At 46.4% G+C, this 20,821-nt stretch overlaps 1 protein-coding gene across 1 annotated transcript in view; it reads left to right on the forward strand.

Moving 5' to 3' along the window:
• The first annotated feature begins 1,645 nt into the window (after positions 1-1,645).
• Positions 1,646-20,821, forward strand: part of SLC71A2 (solute carrier family 71 member 2) — a 39,667-nt gene continuing 20,491 nt past the window's right edge. Inside the window, exon 1 of the mRNA XM_086629907.1 lies at positions 1,646-2,200. Coding sequence (XP_086486033.1) covers positions 1,646-2,200 — 555 coding nt within the window. The remainder of the gene's footprint in view (positions 2,201-20,821) is intronic.

A 20,821-nucleotide genomic window follows, 5' to 3' on the forward strand; every position in this document is an offset into this window, starting at 1 on the left:
GCAAGAGAGACACGATCTACTACAGAGCATCTAGCCAAGGGCTGGACTGAGAGGATGAACGGACTGGAGCGTCTCCCAGAAGAGGGACGGCGGAGAGAGCTCAGACGGCTGAGCCCTCAGAAGAGCAGGCACAGGCGCAAACTCCTCAAGGTCCCCACGTTTCTGAAGGGAGGGTGCAGAGATGATGGAGCCATGCTCCGGCCAGTGGTGCCCAGGGACAGAGCAAAAGCAACGGGCACAAGCTGAAACGCGGCAGATTCCTCCTCAACCTGAGGAGGCACTCGTTTACTGGAAGGGTGACTGAGCACAGCAACAGGTTGCCCAGAGAGCTGGTGGGTGCTCTGTCTTCGGAGACCTTCAGAAGCCCTCTGGAGAGGGTCCTGGGTGACCTGCTCTACGTGAACATGCTTGAGTGGGGATGCTGGACACAGTGACCTTCAGAGGTCCCTTCCGACCTCAACTGTTCTGTCCTCTCGGGGCCAAATCGGGCCACTCCATTGGCACCAGGAGCTCCCCAGGACTCCCCCTGCACGGTGGGCTGCCCACTGCCCAGTCTGTGTGCTCAGGGCACCGCCTTGCACCAGCCATGACAAGCCAGAGCTTACAGCCCACTCACGCAGTCTCGGGAAGGCGGCAGGCATCTTGCGGAGCAGCCTTCCCACTTTGCCAGCACCTCGGTCTTCATAGCCAGAGCCCGACACCTTCTGTGATGTCATTGGGGAGCATCTGACCTCACTGCTGTTCAGCGGCCGCAGGCGCTGTCCCTGCTCGTTTGCTCCAGAGCTCCAGCGGGTGCACATGCGAGGCGTGCAGGTTCCTGCAGGACCTTTGACTTGGCACTTGGAGCTTTGGCGTGGGGCAGAGCAGCAGCTGCAGGTGCTGAGCAAAGGCACCGGTGCTCCCAGCGCTCCTCTCCCCTCTGCCCGGCCGCACGGTGCTGCAGGGACTGAGAGCGCCTGCGCAGGACTGTGGGTGTGACAAGAGTGCCAGACATCAGCAGTGGTGGAGACCCCTGCGAGTTCCTCTGCCTTCCCCGAGTGTTCCCTGCAGGTACCCTGTGCTAGCCTGGTGGTGACGGGGGGAGAGCATGGGGACTCGGGAGGCTCAGGCGCTCCAGCTCTCCCCCCAGAGCCCCCCGACAACTCTCCAGAGCCTGCCCCAGCCCTCCGGCCTGGGCGGCTTGCACTTGAGTACTAGGGAGGTGCCAAGGAGATGGCACCAGGCTTCCCCTCCTGCTTTGCCTCCCTCCCCAGAGCCCACCTCCAAGGGGGTGCAGAGACAGGGCCCAATCCCAGCCTGGCCCCACATCTCTCTGCCCTGATCCAGCTCCTGCAAGCCCTAGCTGGAGCCTCTCCCACGCGCAGCCACACGCGCTCCCCTTGCTCAGGGCCCTTTGCCCAATCCTGCCTTGCCCCGGCACCTGAGCAGCAGCTCCCCTGCCACCTCTCTGTCCAGCACGGACAGCCTGCTTGGGTAAGGCCAGGCTGCTGGGCAGGGTGGCTGCTGCTGCTGCTTTCCAGCCTGCAAGGGCACCCTTCAGGAGGCCCTTATCTCCTCTCTCCCACAGCTTTCTGCACCTTTCTTTGCTTTGCTGCTGACAGTGCCAGAAAAGCTCCAACATTTTGCATGTCTCTCTTGGCAGCACATGGCGTCCATCAGCGAGGTGGACCTAGAGGAGAGTGGCGAGGTGGTCCTGGAGGAGAGCAGCTCTGCTGCCAGGGATGGCGGCACTGGCCCGGCAGGGCTGGAGGAGGCTGCGGAATGCTCCCAGTGCCCCATCTGCCTGGGAGACACGGAGGACATAGCCTACGTCACCTTCTGCCTCCATCAGTTCTGCTTTGGCTGCATCGAGCGCTGGGCCAGAGAGAGAGCTAGTTGCCCGCTCTGCAGGCAGCCTTTCCACATGCTCCTGCGCTTGGAGCAAGCAAACGACCACTCCTCCGAAGACCGCCAGAGGATCTCAGAGCAGGTCCGGAGCCCATTCCCAGAGCGGCACGATACCCCACACCGCTCAGCCACCAACGACGCTCCCTCTGCTGGCACAAGGGGGCCCGTGGGGAGCCATCAAGGGCAGACACGCTGTGCGGCTCTGCAGCCCTCCTCCCAGCAGGCTCCCACACCCAGCACTTCTTGGGAGGGAGGCCTGTCGAGCGCAGGGGAGCGTCCGCCCCGCCGGACCTACAGGCGCATCCGCAGAGCGGTGTGGCGAGCTCTGTGCTTTCTCTGCTGTTGGATCCAATAAACATTCAGATGCTTTCCAGAGGCTGCTTCTTTCCCAAAACCAAAGGGCTACCCACTGTAGGCAATGCTTTCCAACACTGTCTCAGCAGTGCACAAAAGTCCAGGGGAGAACTTCTTGGGCTGTACAATGAGTTTGTTTAACGTAGGGTTACCAGCTTTGATGAACTTGCTGCTTTGCTGCAACCAGAGCAGCAGCCCTTGTTGGTTTGCTGCAAGAGGAAATCTTTCCGTTGTGCTCTCCCAGCCTCCCACTTCCAAGCGCCGGTGCGAGGCTGCCCAAGCCCTTGGAGCAGCAGCTAGGGTGCGGGTGCCCAAAACCTGCTCATTGCCCACCTTCTTTGGACACAGGCTGTGCTGACAGCCCCAGCCCTGGTGGGTCCTCCTGCTGGTGCCTCTTCACTCAGACTTCCCTGGTTGTTCTCCTGCCACATTAGTCTCTGCCTTTTCTTCTCACTCCTCTCCAACAGCAGCCTGACTCCTCCAGCTCAAGACCACATGGCTGCGTCTGGCAGGGAGATGGGGCTTGCCCACAAAACTTCCTGCCACAGCTCTTGTTATGCCCAGAAGGTGGTGGTCAGTGTGGGAAAATAACTGAAATTGGAGGGGAATGGGAGAACATTGTCCCCCAAAATTCAGCTACATCTCAACATAAGCTGTAATATCAGAGCAGCTCTGAGATGAGACACAGCTGCTGCTCCCAGGAACAAACAAGGCCTACATAATATCCTTGAAATGGGGAAATAGAGTGATACGGAGGTATCACGGCTCATCCCTGTTATCAGGGAAAAGGGACGCCTGGTGAGGATAAAGACGAATCACAACCGCTGTCTCAGCAGTGATGGTGAAATCGTGTCCTTTAGCCACTAAATCACACCTCCACCTGCCTCTGAGCTGTGACCACTCCTCACGAGAGAAATTTACGCCAATCCTAATAAAGTGATATGTGACTAGAGTCACTTGAGCTCCACCTGAAAGAAATGAAAAAGTATAAAATGGCAAAAGACAAAGGGGATGTTAGGGAGAAGCCCCTCCATCGAAACATCTGGGATCAGTCGACGGGCCGAACCTCTCTTCTCCCCCCATTGGGATGCCTATTGGGTAAGAGCGCTGTGTTATGCACATTTATTTACTAACATCTTACTAGCTATTTGGTATTATCACTGATCAGTAATAGTTTTATATTATCACTGCAGTATTTCACTTAAAGTTGTTTTTGTAGTCAGTCACTATCACCAGCTATCTACGAATCTATATCCTGTCACGAATAAAATCTTGTATATACAAAAGTTCTGGAGACTTTTGCCCGTATTATAAGGAGTTTGGTCTATAGTACTACCAACCCAGTGTACTCACCAAAGTTATATATTCAAAAGTTCTAGGAACTTTTGCCCTTATTATAAGGAGATTGGGCTATAGTACTACTGAACTGGTGTACTTGCCAAATATATATATATACAAAAGTTCCAGCAACTTTTGACCTTATTATACAGACCAGTCATTTTAACTTCACAACGTGACAGTCAGCATGTAGGCATTCCAGTCAAAAGGTAAGGAAGTTTGGGCACCTCAGCCAATGAGGGTGCTACATGACCATATCCGACCTCAGATCAGATTCATCTAGGGTATAAACAGAGCACTGCCAGGAGTCGTTTCAACAAGTCAGTCCTCCTCAGAGCAGCAGGTCTGCAGTCGGGGACTCTCTTCTTGGGTCAGGACACTGCCCAGGGAAACTCCTCGAAGTTGAGAACCCTCCCTTTTTTAGGTGAGTGATTGCACATTTTGGGTCATCAGCAACAAACCTTAAGAATTCCTAAATTGGTTAAGAAGTATTAACTCCCCAGTTACATTCTGAACCTGTGGCTTGTTGGAGCCTCAAAGCGGTTTCGGTCGGGGTAAAACTTGGTTTAATTTTGTTACCATATTGTAGAAAATAAATCCCTTTTCTAGTTTTTTAGTTGGTCTGGTTTGGTTTTGTGAGGTTCCATGACACAGACCCCCTTGTTTTGTTTTTTTTTTTTTTTTTAGCGATTCTAAAAGCCAAATTTCATTTGTTGTCCTTTGTGTTAAAAATGGTAGATAGGAGTGATTTAGTACTAATCCAGTTCAAACAACTTCATTAGAATGAGGATGACCCTTGAGATTTCTATAATCATTCTTAAAGTGTAAAATGCAAAGGCATTACTATAATTATTAATTAAAGTAATGTAGGAATTAAAGTGTGCTTATAACAACAAATATGGTACCAGAATATAAGTTTTTAAATAATCACAAACCAGGCAAAGTCAAAAATTATTTTTGCCTATTGACCTTGATTTGTTTTCACCAGATTGGTGTGTATGGGTTCTTCCACTACAATCGATTAATTTGCATTTGAGAACCTTCTTTTAAAAATGATCAGTAACAAGGATCTAAGAACGTAATTACTACTTACACATTCAATGTAATTATTCGGTATTTGCCTTCAGGAACATTTGAATAATAGTGCACCCATGTGCGCTAACCAGTCTTCCTTCATAAAAATGAATAAACAAATAAAACCTCTGTTCCAAACAGTTCATAGATTATGGCACCAACAATGTAACTAATTCTAAATTGAGATGATTTGTGCCAGAATGTTGTTCTGTAGTTGCTATATGGTGGCAAACGATATGATACTGCAGTAGTGCTAGGGATAGAGAAGAAAAAAAAAACAACAAACAAAACCATAACTTATTTTTAGCCACTGAAATCTGTAAACGGTGGCAACAGTGCCCCAAACACATCAATAATTTCCTCAGATAAGTCTATAATACCTTGTGCTGAAAGTAAGAAAGCACAAAAAAATCTACTGGTGAACTGAAGAGATAAAGAGAATATATTCTAATTGCATGGAAATACGTAGGCAAGTTGAAAAAATAAGAAGCAAAAAAATGCTTATCCTCAAACCAGATTAGAAAATACTCTTCCTATGAAACTATAACCCCATCTAGTGGGACTGCTTTTTAGTAGCTGATACGATTTGATCTGCACCTTACTCTGTCTTTGAGTACTTCGTGTTAGTAAAGACCGCCGACTAAAAGCAGAAGATTCCCAGGTTTTGTCTACATCAGATTTCTCCTTAAAGTGTATTGTCTTTGCTACCGTTATGATTACTTTACCAGTAACAAAGGATTGATGCAGGCAGGGAACTACCTACTGTATTATCTGGATGAGCTCTGAAAAAGCTTGGAGTTACACTGGGGGGGGAAAGAAAGTATTCAGTTTTATGAGATGTAAGTGATGATAGGTGGAAAAGTACAATGTAGAAGCAGCATTGGTCAGTGCTCCCTAGATTACCCAAGCTGCATGGATTTCCTTCAAAGTTGCCTGTGGTCATCGGAAATTCCTAAATTACAAGGGAGTCCAAGAGCATAAAAGAAAGTAATCTTACTGCGGTGAATGTTGGGGACTAGACTATAATGAACTTGAGCAAACCAGTAACGAACTCTGGCAGTGTGCACAGCTGAAGTGAGCATGAGTTTTGTTCCTCTTGCCTTGAATAGCACAAACAAAACGAAGAGGAAAGATGGCTTGTCAGTTCTAAACTTTCCTCACCAGGAACTGTCATGTAAGGAGTAGGGAGAGGGTGGAGGGTGTTTCCGGCCCATAATACCTACAGTTGATGTTATTGTGATATATAGCTCAGATTCAATGAAGGAACTATGTGTCTACTCTGCAGACTGAGCTGGCCCACCTCTTGCACACACTGCTGATAGGAGCCTTGAAGTTGTTTCTATTGACAGCCCACTGAGAAGGGGATCTTCATCAGCACCCTGCCAAGACGGAGCACTCTCACAAGCTTCAGGGATCGCTTTCTCAAGCTCTGCCCCACTGGGCCCAAACAGCGACATCATCTTTGGCGTTTAAATGATTCTGCAATCTTTGGTACTTCTGTGATCATATTTTTTTGGAATTCCAGCCGCTTCAGCCAGGAAGTCAGATTCATCTGAGGTCCAACTTAAATGCCTCTACGCTAATGCACGCAGCATGGGGAATAAGCAAGAGGAGTTAGAAGTGTGTGCGCGTCTGTTGGAATACAATCTTATTGGCATCACGGAGACATGGTGGGATGACTCCTATGACTGAAGTGTCAGAATAGAAGTATACAGGCTTTTTAGGAAGGATAGGCAGGGGAGAAGAGGAGGAGGGGTTGCCCTCTATGTCAAGGACCAGCTGGAGTGCATGAAGCTGCACCTGGGCACGGATGAGGAGCCAACTGACAGCTTATGGGTTAGGATGAAAGGGAGAGCAGGGACAGGGGACACAGTAGTAGGGGTCTGCTACAGACCATCTGACCAGGGGACCGAGTGGATGAGGCTCTCTACAGACAGATAGGAGTAGCCTCATGTTCATCAGCCCTGGTCCTCGTGAGGGACTTCAACCACCCTGATACCTGTTGGAGGGACAACACAGCAGGGCATAGGCAATCCAAGAGGTTCCTGGAATGCATGGGTGATAACTTCCTTCTCCAAATGGTAGAGGAACCAACGAGGAGAGGTGCTTTGCTGGACCTTGCTCTCACCAACAAAGAGGGGCTGGTGGGGAATGTGACGCTCAAGGGCAGCCTTGGCTGCAGTGATCATGAAATGGTGGAATTCAAGATTCGTAGGGAAGCAAGGAGGGTGCACAGCAAGCTCACTACCCTGGATTCCAGACTTCAGCCTCTTCAGGGATCTCCTCAGTAGAGTACAATGGGATGAAGCCCTGGAGGGAAGAGGGGCCCAAGAAAGCTGGTTAATATTCAAGGATCACCTCCTCCAAGCTCAGGAGCAGTGCATCCCAACAAAGTCAGGTAGGAACAGTAGGAGGGCTGCATGGATGAACATGGAGCTCCTGGACCAACAAGGGCACAAAAAGAAGGCCTACAGAGGGTGGAAACAAGGGCAGGTAGCCTGGGAAGAATACAGAGAAATTGTGCAAGCAACCAGAGATCAGGTTAGGAAAGCTAAAGCCCTGATAGAGTTAAATGTGGCCAGGGACATCAAGTGCAACAAGAAAAACTTCTATAGATATGTCAATGATAAAAAGAAATCTAGGGAAAATGTAGGCCCTCTCTGGAAGGAAACGGGGGACCTGGCTACCCGGAATATGGAGAAGGCTGAGGTTCTCAATGACTTCTTTGCCTCAGTCTTCACTGGCAAGAGCTCCAGCTGTACAACCCAAGTAACAGAAGGCAAAGGCAGGGACTGGGGGAATGAAGAACTGCCCACTGTAGGAGAAGATCAGGTTCGAGACCATCTAAAGAACCTGATGATGCACAAGTCCATGGGACCTGATGAGGTGCACCCGCGGGTCCTGAGGGAACTGGCGGATGAAGTTGCTAAGCTGCTATTTGTCATATTTGAGAAGTCGTGGCAGTCTGGTGAAGTTCCCAATGACTGGAAAAGGGAAACACAGCCTCCATCTTTAAAAAGGGGAAAAAAGAAAGACCCAGGGAACTACAGGCCAGTCAGTCTCACCTCTGTGCCCAGTAAGATCATGGAGCAGATCCTCCTGGCGACTATGCTAAGGCACATGGAAAATAAGGAGGTGATTGGTGACAGCCAACATGGCTTCACTGAGGGCAAATCCTGCCTGACTAATTTGGTGACCTTCTGTAATGAGGTTACAGCATGGATGGATAGGGGAAGAGCAACTGACATCGTCTACCTGGACTTGTCCAAAGCATTTGATACTGTCCCACACGACATCCTTGTCTCTAAACTGGAGAGACATGGATTTGATGGTTGGACCACTCGGTGGATAAGGAATTGGCTGGATGGTCGCACTCAAAGAGTTGTGGTCAATGGTTCAATGTCCAAGTGGAGGCCAGTGACAAATGGTGTTCCTCAGGGATCAGTACTGGGGCCAGTGCTATTTAACATCTTTGTTGGCGACATGGACAGTGGGATCGAGTGCACCCTCAGCAAGTTTGCTGATGACACCAAGTTGTGTGGCATTGTGGACACACAGGAGGGAAGGGATGCCATCCAGAGGGACCTTGACAGGCTTGAGAGGTGGGCCTGTGAGAACCCCATGAAGTTCAACAAGGCCAAGTGCAAGGTCCTGCACATGGGTTGGGGCAATCCCATGCACAAGTACAGCCTGGGCAGAGAATGGATTGAGAGCAGCCCTGAGGAAAAGGACTTGGGAGTGCTGGTGGATGAGAAGCTCAACATGAGCTGACAATGTGTACTGGCAGCCCCGAAAGCCAACTGTGTCCTGGGCTGCATCAAAAGAAGCGTGGCCAGCAGGTCGAGGGAGGTGATTCTGCCCCTCTACTCTGCTCTCCTGGAATAGAGAGGAATCTATAGATTATAGAATAGAATAGAGAGGTCTCACTCTCGTGAGACCCCACCTGGAATACTGCATTCAGCTCTGGAGTCCCCAACACAAGAAGGACATGGAGCTGCTGGAGCAGGTCCAGAGGAGGGCCACGAAGATGATCCGAAGGCTGGAGCACCTCTGCTATGAAGACAAGCTGAGAGAGTTGGGGCTGTTCAGCCTGGAGAAGAGAAGGCTCCAGGGTGATCTTATTGCAGCCTTCCAGTACTTAAAGGGGGCCTACAGGAAAGCTGGAGAGGGACTTTTTACAAGGGCATGTAGTGATAGGAAAAGGGGCAATAGATTCAAACTGAAAGAGGGGAGATTTAGATTAGATAGAAGGAAGAAATTCTTCACTGTGAGGGTGGTGAGGCAGTGGAAGAGGCTGCCCAGAGAAGTTGTGGATGCCGCAACCGTGGAGGTGTTCAAGGCCAGGTTGGATGAGGCTTTGGGCAACCTGGTGTAGTGGAGAATTTCTCTGCCTATGGCAGGGGGGTTGGAACTAGATGATCTTTGAGTTCCGTTCCAACCCAAACCAATCTATGATTCTATGACTTGGTGAACTGAGAGGTAAGCAGTCCTACTTCTTACAATAACTTGTGACACTTCTTGTGATAACTGGCTGGCCTAGTAGCACTTCAGTGGGAGGAAACCGAGCTTGCAATTACACCTGCCCGGTAAGGAAGGGCCAAGGACCCCAGCAACGCTTAACAAAGCCATACAGGACACTGGTTTGGAAGAGACTCACTTCCCCGGTGGGAGTCGTCACTGGCCGTACCCCTGCGGAGCAGGCAGGGGCGGGGGCGGGGGCGGCGGGCTGCGCCTCAGCCGCTCACAGCCCCGCCGCGCGCGCCCCCGTTCGAACCGCCATCGGCGCGGGCACGCGCCCTCCGGCCGGCCGGCCGCGATCAGCGCAGCCGAGGCGGGCGGGCGGGCGGGGCGGGACCGCGCGGTCACGTGATCCCGGCGGCGGCGCCCCGCCCAAGCGGCGGAGGCGGTCTCTGCGGCGCGGGAGGCTGTCGCCGCCCTCCTCCGCACCCGCTGCTCCTCCGGCCCGGCCTCTCCGGGAGGATGGTGGGAACGAAATGATCCCCGAGCCGGAGCCGCCGCCAGCCCCGGCCCGGGAGGGAGAGGAGGCGGAGGAGGAGGAGGAGGCAGCGGCGGAGGCGCCGCCGCTGCTGCAGGAGGGCGGCGGCGCCAGGCGGGGCGGCTGCATCATGCTGGTGAAGAGGGTCGGCCTGAAGGCGGGCAGCGGCGGCGCGGTGAGTGCTGGCGGGGTTGGGCTGGGGGGCGCTGGGCTCCGCTGGTGGCGGCGGAAGCGTGCGGGCGCCGCCGGCCGTGGAGCGCCGCTGCGGTGCGGACCGCCCGGTCCGCGGCGGCCAGCGCCCGTTCCGCCTCTCTCTGTCCCCGTCCGTGAGGGGCTAGCTGCCCCCCGGAGCGTCCTTTGGCTGCCCCTGGGGCCCCGGCAGCTTTCCGGGAGTTGGGGCGCGGCTGGGTGCCCGGCTCCCGCCGGGCCGGCTCTGCCCCGGGTCTCAGGCTGAGCGCGGCGCCTCGTCTCTGCCAGCCCCGGGGCGTTCGGCGCTCGTTTATCCCGGGCAGAGACGACACCTGTAAGCCAGTGGTTGTAAATAAGGTTTCTTTCAAAGTACGTAAATCCGAGGTGCCTGGAAATAAAGCTTAGTTTTGCTTTGGGGTTCTAGGAGGTGCGTCTTGGTGAAACGGTAACCGTAGAGTTACCATGCAGTTTTAATAACTTAACTGCGCTTTCGTCTCTTTCCATTGCATTGAGCTTTAAGTGTCTTTGTGCGCATAAAAGGCGCTGGGATGGAGTGGTCTCTGCGCTGACTTGAAAGCGTCTCTAGGAAAGTTGCGTTTTTAAGTCTGGCAGTGGTGCGTAATTGCTTCCCAGCAGAAACAAGCTTAAGCCTTTCCTTTTGTACGTACGTGTTCACCAGATGTCTTAAAATCAGATCTGAGATGACGTCTCCTGAGCTTCTGCGATAGGTGGGGACAGGTGACTTGTTTCAGGCAAGGATGGTCCCGGCTGAGATGATGAAACCGTCTGTTCAAGATGAGTAGGTTCTTCGTCTCACTTAGATCTGATGAAGGTGTTAATGTACTTTTAGTGTGTGGTTAACCCAGAGAAAATGTAAAAAAAAAAAATTCTTCTTTGCAAATTCATTAGTCAAATGAGTTATTTTATGTTAGTTAATTCTGAAGTGACTGCTTCACACTTTTTGTAACCAGACAGTTCTGTATTTGAGTCCTTCCATTCTTTTTTAGAAATGGTTATGTCATCCAGAAAGCAGGTTGGACTTCTTCAAGAGGTGCAGTTGATGTCTGCTGTATGGTATATGTGCTGTTCTAGGTTTGTGTACAGCAGCTCCCATTTAGGACTCTATATCATGCAGTAACCCAATCTGAAGTTAAAATAGGAAAGTAACTCTAGAAGAGGCCTGCTAACTTTTCAGTTAAGAAATGTAAGCTTTCAGTTTTATCAGCATGGGTACTGTGGTGAAAGAAATAAAGGATGATGCCATTATACAGAAGAAAAACACATGAATTTGTTTAAATATGAACAGAGGATAGAAAATGGAGGGTACGGGTAGAGAAATTCAAAAATAAATCAAAAAACTTTGATTTCTTTCTCTAACCTTGAAGAAGAGTAAAACTCAAACGGAAAATGAATCCGTAACTGACAAAGGTGCTAACCTGTTTTTTTTTATTAATGGATGGGATGTTTGTTGAAATTGGATTAAGGATTAAAATAATGCTTTTGAGTACTTAAAATATGTTGGTTTATTAGTTTGAAAATTTAGCTTCTAAATGACATAAATTCTTAATTTATAAAATGATCTCAGGGTTTGCTTCCTTGGTGATTATTTTGCCCCCTCCCTCCTAGTTGTGCCTTGAAGGGGCTTTGTGTTCCTGTAATGCATCTTCTACAGGAGACAAAGGCGTGAGGCTCTAGCCTTCTCTTCTGTACATTGGTATAGCAGTAGTGCTTACATCAGCTTAGGGTCTGCTTCACAATTACTGACTGAACAGTCTGTTTCCTACTTTGTTACTGCAGTTCCTGCACCTCCCTGTGATTCTCATGTGGCTGTCATGTTGCTGGAACTCTCTCTGCCTAGACTTTATTGAAAGAGCTTATTCAGACTAAGATATGAGGGGCCAGATCGTGGCTTTAGATGTAATTGCAGAGATCTCTTTGATATCAGTGGGAGTGCATCCCTGGCATCTGAGAGTGGAACTTTACCTTGTGGGCTGCTTACAAAGAAGTAAATGCAGAAATGAAATTGTGGTGAGCCTCTTCTTCGGTCTGCGAAGGATATTTTAATTTTTATTCTGATTCTTTTGCCGCTTCAGATTGGTAGGACAAAGTGGAAGAGAATGACCAAGTCTATCAGGTTGCGCGAGGCTTTTTTCCCTTACCCCTGCAGCTCGGGGATTACGAGCTTCTGGGTTTTGATTCATCTGTAGCTAACTTCACCATTGCATTGGCTTCACTCAGTTGAAGAACTAAACTATAAATGCTGAACTATAAATTACTTTTTATGGTTTGAGTAACTGGCTCAAAACTGATAAGAATAATAGTATATTTAAGTAAATTCCACTGGAGTTAAATCCGTTTCTGTTGGCTGTATTACCCTGATTTCAGTGAGCTTCAGAAACAGAAGTAGATGCTGCCATGGACATTTTGTTACTGGTTATGCAGTCTTGTTCGATCTGAATTATGAACACTGGTAGTATGAAACTTAGTGTCACATTCAGAATATTCATAGCACGTACATCATTCCTGTGCAATATATTGTCTGTAAAATAATGTTGCACTAAGGAAGCTTTTTAGCAAAATACAGCGCCGTACTGTCTAAATAAAGTGCTTTTATGGGAGAAGTCCCCAGATGGGATATCTAAGGAGAAAACACACCTGTGTACCTCTTTGAGAATTAATCATACATTAGTTTCGTGTTCTTGGACGCTATAAAATGCCTCAGCTATTGTGAAGCCCAAGACCTCTGTGTTTCTTGGAAACATAATGAAAGCATTCTGAAGCTTAAAACTGTACATCTTGGAAGTTTGCCAGCCTTTATTCATCAAACTATTTTACACAGCAAAGCATAACTGGTATGTACCCAAAGGATTGCAGGTTTTTACCCTTCCTGATAGCGTTTTCCTTTTTAATACTTCGTAAAAAATATAGCATGGTGAAACTGAGGCAGCATAGTTAAATGTTTTGAAACTTTACCGGAGCACCTTTCAGTCCAGTAAGCTGGTTTGTTAAATTTCTTGCTTGTAAGATGTGAACTGAGTTGCTAGTAGTAAGCACATTGTTCGAATTGACAGTTTGGGTATTTGGTCCTTTGTGGACCACTGTTTTCTCCCACTCAAAAATTAATTGTCCTGTTAAATCTGAATAATTAGACATGGACAATGTTGCCTGCTCAAGGTTGCCAATGTCACTCTGAGTCTTCCCATCATGTTAAATTAACACCGAGTCTGAACTCTGGACCATTGCCAGGAGTGATTAGCTGCTGTCTTTAAATACAAATCACTCCTGCTTATATTCATGCTGAGAGGGCATTTCTGCTGTTCTGAGTTTGCTGTTACTGATCCTCCAGGTTCTCGCAATCTGGAAGGTTTTGTGTCCAGATGAAAGTATGCTAGGCTAGAGCAACAGAAACTTAATTATGTAAATAAGACTTGATAGTTTAGTGCAGAAGATGCAAACTTAAGCACTGGGCAATGAGCTTGAGTAATTACCTATCCCATGGAAAAGCACATGAATTAACTAAGAAGTCTGTGCTTTGTAGAGGAATTTCTCAGTGTTGTACATCTTTCTGTATTTTAGGAATAAAACTTCAGCAATGGATAAATCAGCTTTCAGTTTAGTGTAGCATAATATGCTGGTTGTATATTATTTCTGTAAGAAGTAATTAATTAGGCAACGCAGTGCTGTCTAAAGCTGAGCTTTCAGAATGTGGCAGGGTGTGTGGTGAGTGTTCTCTTGGATGCTCTTCCTAACCTCCATGACCTCAGCCTCCTCAACTGAACCAGAAAGGGTGTTTTCATGTTTGCACTCCTCAGAAGATTCCTGCTTCATAAGCTTGTCCTGTCTAAACTTCAACAGGAGTGTGTTCCCAGCAGAAAAAAAATGATGTGGCAAGACACTTCAGACCCTGAGAGTAAACTATGTGAAGTGCCGTGCAATTTAAGCTTCCTGCCTCTGGTCCTGCTTTCCTTTTTTCTTGTATTTTAGTATGAGAAGGCAGTGACAATTATTTTCTTTTTACACCCTTCACATTGCTCTCAGTTCAATAAATCCCAGTTGTATCTTTCTGCAGATGTTTTGACTGCAGCCTGGAGGAACTTAGTTCAGCATTCCTCCATACCTTTGGCAATGTTCTTTGTCCTTCTGTGGGCCTCTTTCACTCCTGCTTCTGTAAAATAGACTATTCAACAATGTGTATTGCTTAAAGCTTCTGAACAAAACAAGCAGTCATGGGATAAGATGAGTGATCTTTACGTAGATCCGATAAAAATGATTAGAACACCACAAGCAGAGGGTTAGTAAGGCAAGCACATCACATGTTTATGCAGTAATATAATGATAATCTTTTTCCTAACAGGGTATATCTTTGAATACGCTTTTGTAAACCACTGCTGAATGCTTAACTGGTGTCTTTCATGGAACTGTTTTCTCCAGAATCACATTCCTTGGTAGTAGTCATCCTATATGTGGAATTAAAATTGTTTTTTTCATGTTTGCATTGGTTACATTTGTCTACGTTAATTTTAATCTGCCATTTAATTTGTTTTGCTGATTCTGTGAACTTCTGATGTTCTTCACCATTGCCCTCTAACTTTTCTAATGTAAGTTGTGTTTTGTCATCAGTAAACTTTGTCACTTTGCCTTCACCCTTTTTACAGCTCTGTCGTGGTTTTAGGCTGATCCAGCAACTAAAACTCACACAGTCTCTCCTTCTCCAGTAAAGTAGAGAGGAGAGAAAAAAAACCAAAGGGACTGAGGGTTGAGACAAGAACAGAGGGAGCACCCACCAACCATGGTCCTGGGCAAAACAGACAGGACTTTCTCAAAGCAAAACAGTTTATTAATGATTACTTAGAAGGACAAAGGGAAACAAAACCGATTACTCGAGAGGACAGAAAGAAACAAAACCAGATCTTAAAACCGACACCTTCCCCCCCCCCCCCCCTTTCCTTTTCCTTCCGGCTCTACCTCCTCTCCCCAGCAGCACAGGGGGCAGGGACTGGGGGAGTGCAGGTCAGTTCATTCCGTGCTGTTACTGCTGCTTCTTTCTTAAAGGAGGAGGAGTCCTTACACCCTTTTCCCCTGCTCCAATGGATCCCCTGCCTACGAGGAAAAAATCCACAAACTTCTCCAGCGTGAGTCCAGCCCACTGGAAACAATCCTTCCCCACAGATTGCCCCAGTGTGGGCTTTACCACAGCCTCGGATACTTAGGGAGCTGTAGCCACTCGCTCCGGCGTGGGTCGTCACGCAGACTCCAGATGCCTCTCTGCCTTGTCATGCATCCCAACACAACCATCCTCAGGCATCTTCTCCCCACGGGCTGCGAGTGGGTCTCTGCTCCATCGAGGCCGTCCTGGTTGCAGGGGGGCCGCCTGCTATCTCCCCATCAGCCGCAGGGGAAACTCGGCTCCGGCACACCTCCTCCCGCTCCATCCTCACTGACCTGCTGTCGATGCGGCTGTTTCTCTCAGATCTCAGTCCTCTCCAGGTGAACTCAGCCCAGTGGGCACCCTGGGAGTGGGGTGCCCCCGAGTTCCCCAGCTGGCTCCGCCGCCGCCATTCTCCGGGGGTGGCGCCGGCCCGACGCAGGCAGCTGCCCGGCCGGGAGCCGGGGAGCGGGGGCAGTGCCCTCCTCCCTTCTCCTCGATCCTGGGCAAAAGCACCTTTTCCGGTTCCTTTGTCCTGACTTAAATAGGGCAATTCGCAGAGGCGCCCTATTGGCTCAACCCCGAGGGGGATGGCAGTCTGATCTGGTGGCCAGAACTAAGCCTAAGCCGGTTCCAAAACCGGGGAGGTTGCAGGGACCAAAACCCCTCTCCTGCCACCAGAACCACCCCCCCACCCCCCCCTTCCACATCAAACCATGACAAGCTCCGTTATGAATGTGTTGAACTACATAGGCCCTAGGACAGACCACTGGTACTCATCTGATAACTTCCCTATGCTGTGAAAAGAGATTGTTGTTGTTTTGGTTGTTTTTTTTTTAAATTTATCCTTTTTCTTTTTTTTTCTTTTTTACTTCCTGTGAAGATTTTGCACCCCTTTCTGCTTGCTTTAAGAGCCTTTGTTGAGGGTCTTTGAGTACATGTACTTGAATTTCCAGAAGGCCTATTAATGTGATCTCCCTCATCCATACGTGTTCTTTTGAGAACTTCAGGAATTTTTTAAGGCACAATTTCTCTTTACAAAATCTGTTCAGGCTTTTCTATTTTCAATGAGTTGTGGTTCCAGTACTCTAGACCTGTGGAATATGATTTAGCCTATTTTTTTTCCTGAGAGAGTGCATCATGATCTTACTGTCCAGGTACAGATCTGCTCAAGGTATTTCTTTTGCAACTGAAATAGAAGTTTGGACAACATATAAGCTGAATTAGTAATGGTTTATATTCCAGCTCACAAGGCCCATCTAAAATGCTAAAGGCTGTGCTGGATTAGAAAGTACTTTCACTTTTGTGTTCGATGTATTTTTGCACTGCATACAAGTTACATGTTTTAGACTGGGATTTGTACTCATAATCACTTCGTGATTGCTTCATGTGACAAAGGCAGCTGAGGTCTTCAGGGTGCTTTTTACACTTGAGTGAATTTTTGCCAGTTCCGGCAAACAGGGCGTTTGTGGAGAACAGTTGGAATTAAGGTGGTTCCTGTGTACTTCTGTTTGAAAATTAAAGACAATAGGCACTAGGAAGAAGTAAACAGGGAATATGCCTAGAGAGCTACCTGGGTAATACGAGCGGAGAAACGAGCATCCATAACATAGTGAGTTGGATCGATAGCATAATATTTGTGCTAGAATAAGCTAAAATGATTAAATAGTGATGTAGTGAAGCATACCGGGAAAAGTTTGCGTTTGAAATGGTTGAATTTTGAAGGGAAACTAAGAAAATAGCAGTGAAGTTAAATGTGGAAAGGGAATGTGCTTTATAATTCGGCATGAACTTCAAGGTCTGAATGATTCATACATGAAAACATGTTTCTCAATGTTTTACTGGTTCTCTTAGCTCAGTTCTCTGTTTTCTTGAAAACATGAGAGCTAACATAGTGGTCTGCAGTGCAAGTGATCGTGTAACAAAAGGTACTTGTAGCAGTTAATTTTTGTAGGGGGAGAATGTTTCTGTAGATGCTTTTTAAGAAAGTAAGAAAACTCTTCATACTAATGCACTTGAACATTTGTTTACATACTATAGAAGGACAGTGAGTGCTGTTTGCAAAGTCGTCTCTGTACTGGAAGTAGACCAAGCAACTAGCAGGCTCTCATGAGAGACCCTACTGCCTGGTGGGAAAGAATTTCCTGGAGGAGGGTGTGGGGGGAGAGAGGCAAGTTCCTGTGATTGCCTATTCAGAAGTTCAGCTTGAGTTTGATATCTGCCTGAGAGATAACAGGATTACTGGAAAGGTACTTCAGGGAGATCTCCTTTTCCTCAGGGCAGGGTCAGCTGCCAGGCCTGAGCAGGTTGCCCAGGGCTTTTCCAGTTGGATATTGAAACCCTTGGGGGATGGAGAACTCACTTCCAGGTCTGTGGGCAGTGGGGTCTGCTGCTTCGCCCTCGTGGGAGGAAAAAAGCTTACTGTACTTATCCAATCGAGTCTTTTTCTTAATCAGCCTAGCAAGACTATATGGCCCTCATCAAAATGTGAAAAGTTTGAAAAGATGCTCTGGAGGACTTCAGGATTTGAACAGAGAGAAGTGGTTTTGTTCCGATACAAGCATGTTGCTTAAGAAAAACAGTTAAGCATGTTTGCAATTGGATGTTAAAGTGCTTTTGCAACCAGTTTTATTTGTTAAATTACAGATTTGAATTAACAGATAAGTAGTTACCTAAAAGTTGTGTGAATCAATGAATACTGTCAATTCTAGCTTTGCTCTGAAGGTCTAGGACTGGCTATAAGATTGCATCTTGCTGTGGAGAGTTTTACGGTGAATTATACTCACTCTCCTTCAATATGTCTGAGATAGGTATTCTTCTTGATACTATATTATGATTTTTTTCCCCCTTTTCCCTGAGTAATTCCTTGCCAGCTGGGTTTGTGATCTTGACATCTTCTCATGGGTCTATTAATGTTCAACAGCTGTGTTCTGCTTTAAAAAAAGTTTGTATTGCATCCCAGTAGTTCTCCCTGTTGTCTTCGAATCAACTTTTGGGTGTACTGTGCTCTCAATAGAAGAAGAAGAAAAAAATGTTATTTAGAATTGAGTTTGGGTGAAAAGAAGGAGCAGAAGTGTAAAATTGCAGAAATAATAGATATTTTGTTAGAACTTCTAGGACTTCAGATTTTATAATGATGGTCTTAAACTTTTATTGTTGAGAATTTGAGATTATGTAATGTTTTGCTCATTATTGGTTATGCAAGTATAATGGCTTGACCAGCAGCTGCATTTGAAAGCAATTGTAATGTTCACACACAGTTTCTCAGCCCACACACTGGGCTATCACATGAAGATGATCTCTGTGGACAGAAAGCAAGCCCATAACACATTTTAAGACTTTCCTGAGGGCACGTAATTTTTAACATTAACACTTTAAAATCTGGGGGCATGGGGTGAGGAAAGTGACTTGCTTGTTGACTGTATCTGCATTATTTCTGAAATTCTATTTAAGTCTTTTTAACCATAAAGAATTCAACTGGTTGCCCTCACATTCTGTAGTTCAAGAAGCCTAAAGCTCTTTGTGCTTCAATTTTATAACCGTTTTACACATGGGTGTCTCAAATTCATTCTTTATGTGAATTGCATGCAGTTCCATTCTGTTGCAAAGTATTTCCTCAATAGAGAAACAAGCCATACCTGTTAGTTCTGGGTTAGCTTCATCTTAAAAGCAAGTGTGAAGTGTGTTTTAGAAAAGCTCTTTAATTTTGAAACGAGTAAAGAGTTTTTGTTGTTTTTTTGTCAGTGGTCCAGGCTCCATATGTGATCAGTCATAAGTTATTTTCTCTTCTGGAAAATAACTTGATGGTTGATTAAAAATGGAAAGCTTTTATGATAAAATGTATTAGGCCCTACAGAAGGAAGCATCCAGAAGTAACTATCTACACTGGTCCGTTTGACCGTGTCAGTGAGTTTTCCTGCTTGCATGGTTTTAGTTTCCTGATAACAGCCTTTTGCACAAGTGTTCTTGAATTAATCTACACATTTAGGGCTCTGTAAAGAAAACTAAGGATCATTAACTACAGTCTATGTGGATTATAGATCAGTAGCTGTTAGTATATCTGATGCGGAATGTTTGACTTCGTTCTGATAGGTGCATGTTCCTTTCAGGATTTAAATTCCAGTTTTCCAAGTTATGTCGTGAATCCAAAAGGCTACAGAGGTGTCTGTTTTCATAAGTCGTTCAGAGCAGCTACCTCTAAGCTGCAGGATGCTGCCAAAATGATTTCCAGACTATTTGAATGTCCAAGAAATATTCATGCAGGCTCAGTACAACAAAATACTTTTCTTTCACAGAATTTTTTAAGTTACTTCTGAGAAAAAAAAATATGCATGTCTTTTTGAGTGTGTATGTACATCAACTTTCTGGTAAACTGTGAATCTGAGATCAAGTTCGCATGTAATAAAAAACGTTATTTAAAAAACCCAAACAAACACTCCAAAACTTCAATTTTAGTGGCATTGGAACTGTTTGCTGAATGCAAACCAGAGGTTTATGGTCCAGCATCCTGCTTACTGAGATGGGAGGAGGGAGAAGAGGTAAAGTAGAAGCAGAAGAAAGGCTGGGGAGTTGCTTACCTGCTCTCTACTGTAAAATATGGCTTTTCCAGAAGAAACCACTGTGGCAGGGATCTTCAGATTTCAGTGTAATCTGTGTTAAGTACTAGTCTGACTGACATACATCTTCGCCAAAAAATACTCTTAAAACTATGCTACTACATTATGTAGAAGTACTTGAAGACTTCTTATATGAGGAAGACTTTTTTCTTTGGAATCTTTGCTATTTAGAGATTAAAAATTGCATGGTAACCTATGGATAAATGTTAATAATGCTTGAAAGTTATCAGCCTCTGAGAGATAATATTTCATCTGTGATATTATCATGTTATTTCCCAGGAGAAAGAAAACTGTTTTTTTTTTTCAAATCCTCGAGCTTTGAAGTGAGCTGCAATGTAGAAAATAATTTGAGTCTTACTAGCTATAAAAAATGCTGTCTGGATTACTTTTAATTTGCTGCTACAGTTTTTGATAAACTTTGCTACATCTAAATTTATTAGAGATGTGGGCACTTAGACTGTCCAGGCAGTAGGGATTTCTTTGAAAATCTTTACTATAGATGGTTAGCTTAAATGAATCTTGTAATACTCATGTTTTCTAAACTTATAATTCCTACCAAACTAGATGAAAGGTATTGAGCAGAGGAGAAACACCAAAAGGGTCTCTGCTCTACTGTCTTTGTAGGCTGTCTTGACTTTTTTTGGGTTCAATGAGAGACCCTGAGATTCATGTTCTCCCTACTCTCCACCTGCTGAAATAACACCATCTGGTTGATACTTGTCATTAGGTGATGTCTCTTCAACTGCATCCTGCATTATTAGATTGCACAACGTACAAGAGAAGTGTCCTTTGTATTTTGGGTGAATATCAGGTATGTATGGGAGTACCAGAGGAGAGGGCTCTATTGCTTCTTTCTGAGAATTGCCAGAACTTGGGGGAGTGTAATGGCTTTGGATTGTCTAGAAAGACTGAAAAACAGTCTTCTATAGGACAAGTGTTAGGAGAAAGGGAAAGAGTGATTTCAGAACGAAAAACTTTATAAAATGGTTACTTTGGCAAGTGGCATACAAAAATGGAAGAAAGCAGCAGTTCTGGTTAAATCTGCTTTACCCAAGTGTTTTGCCTGGTTTGTCTGGATAGAAGGATTCCAGATCTCTCGACTGGGATCCAGGCCTTGAGTCTTGAATGACAGTGGTTTCGCAGCATAACGAGCACTTCCATAGTTTGCTAATTCTTCCTGAGATGATTTGTTGACCAGCAGAATGGCTCCTGGGTCTCTGG

Source organism: Tauraco erythrolophus, chromosome Z (assembly GCF_009769465.1).
Source record: "Tauraco erythrolophus isolate bTauEry1 chromosome Z, bTauEry1.pri, whole genome shotgun sequence".
In the NCBI taxonomy this organism is placed as follows: Eukaryota; Metazoa; Chordata; class Aves; order Musophagiformes; family Musophagidae; genus Tauraco; species Tauraco erythrolophus.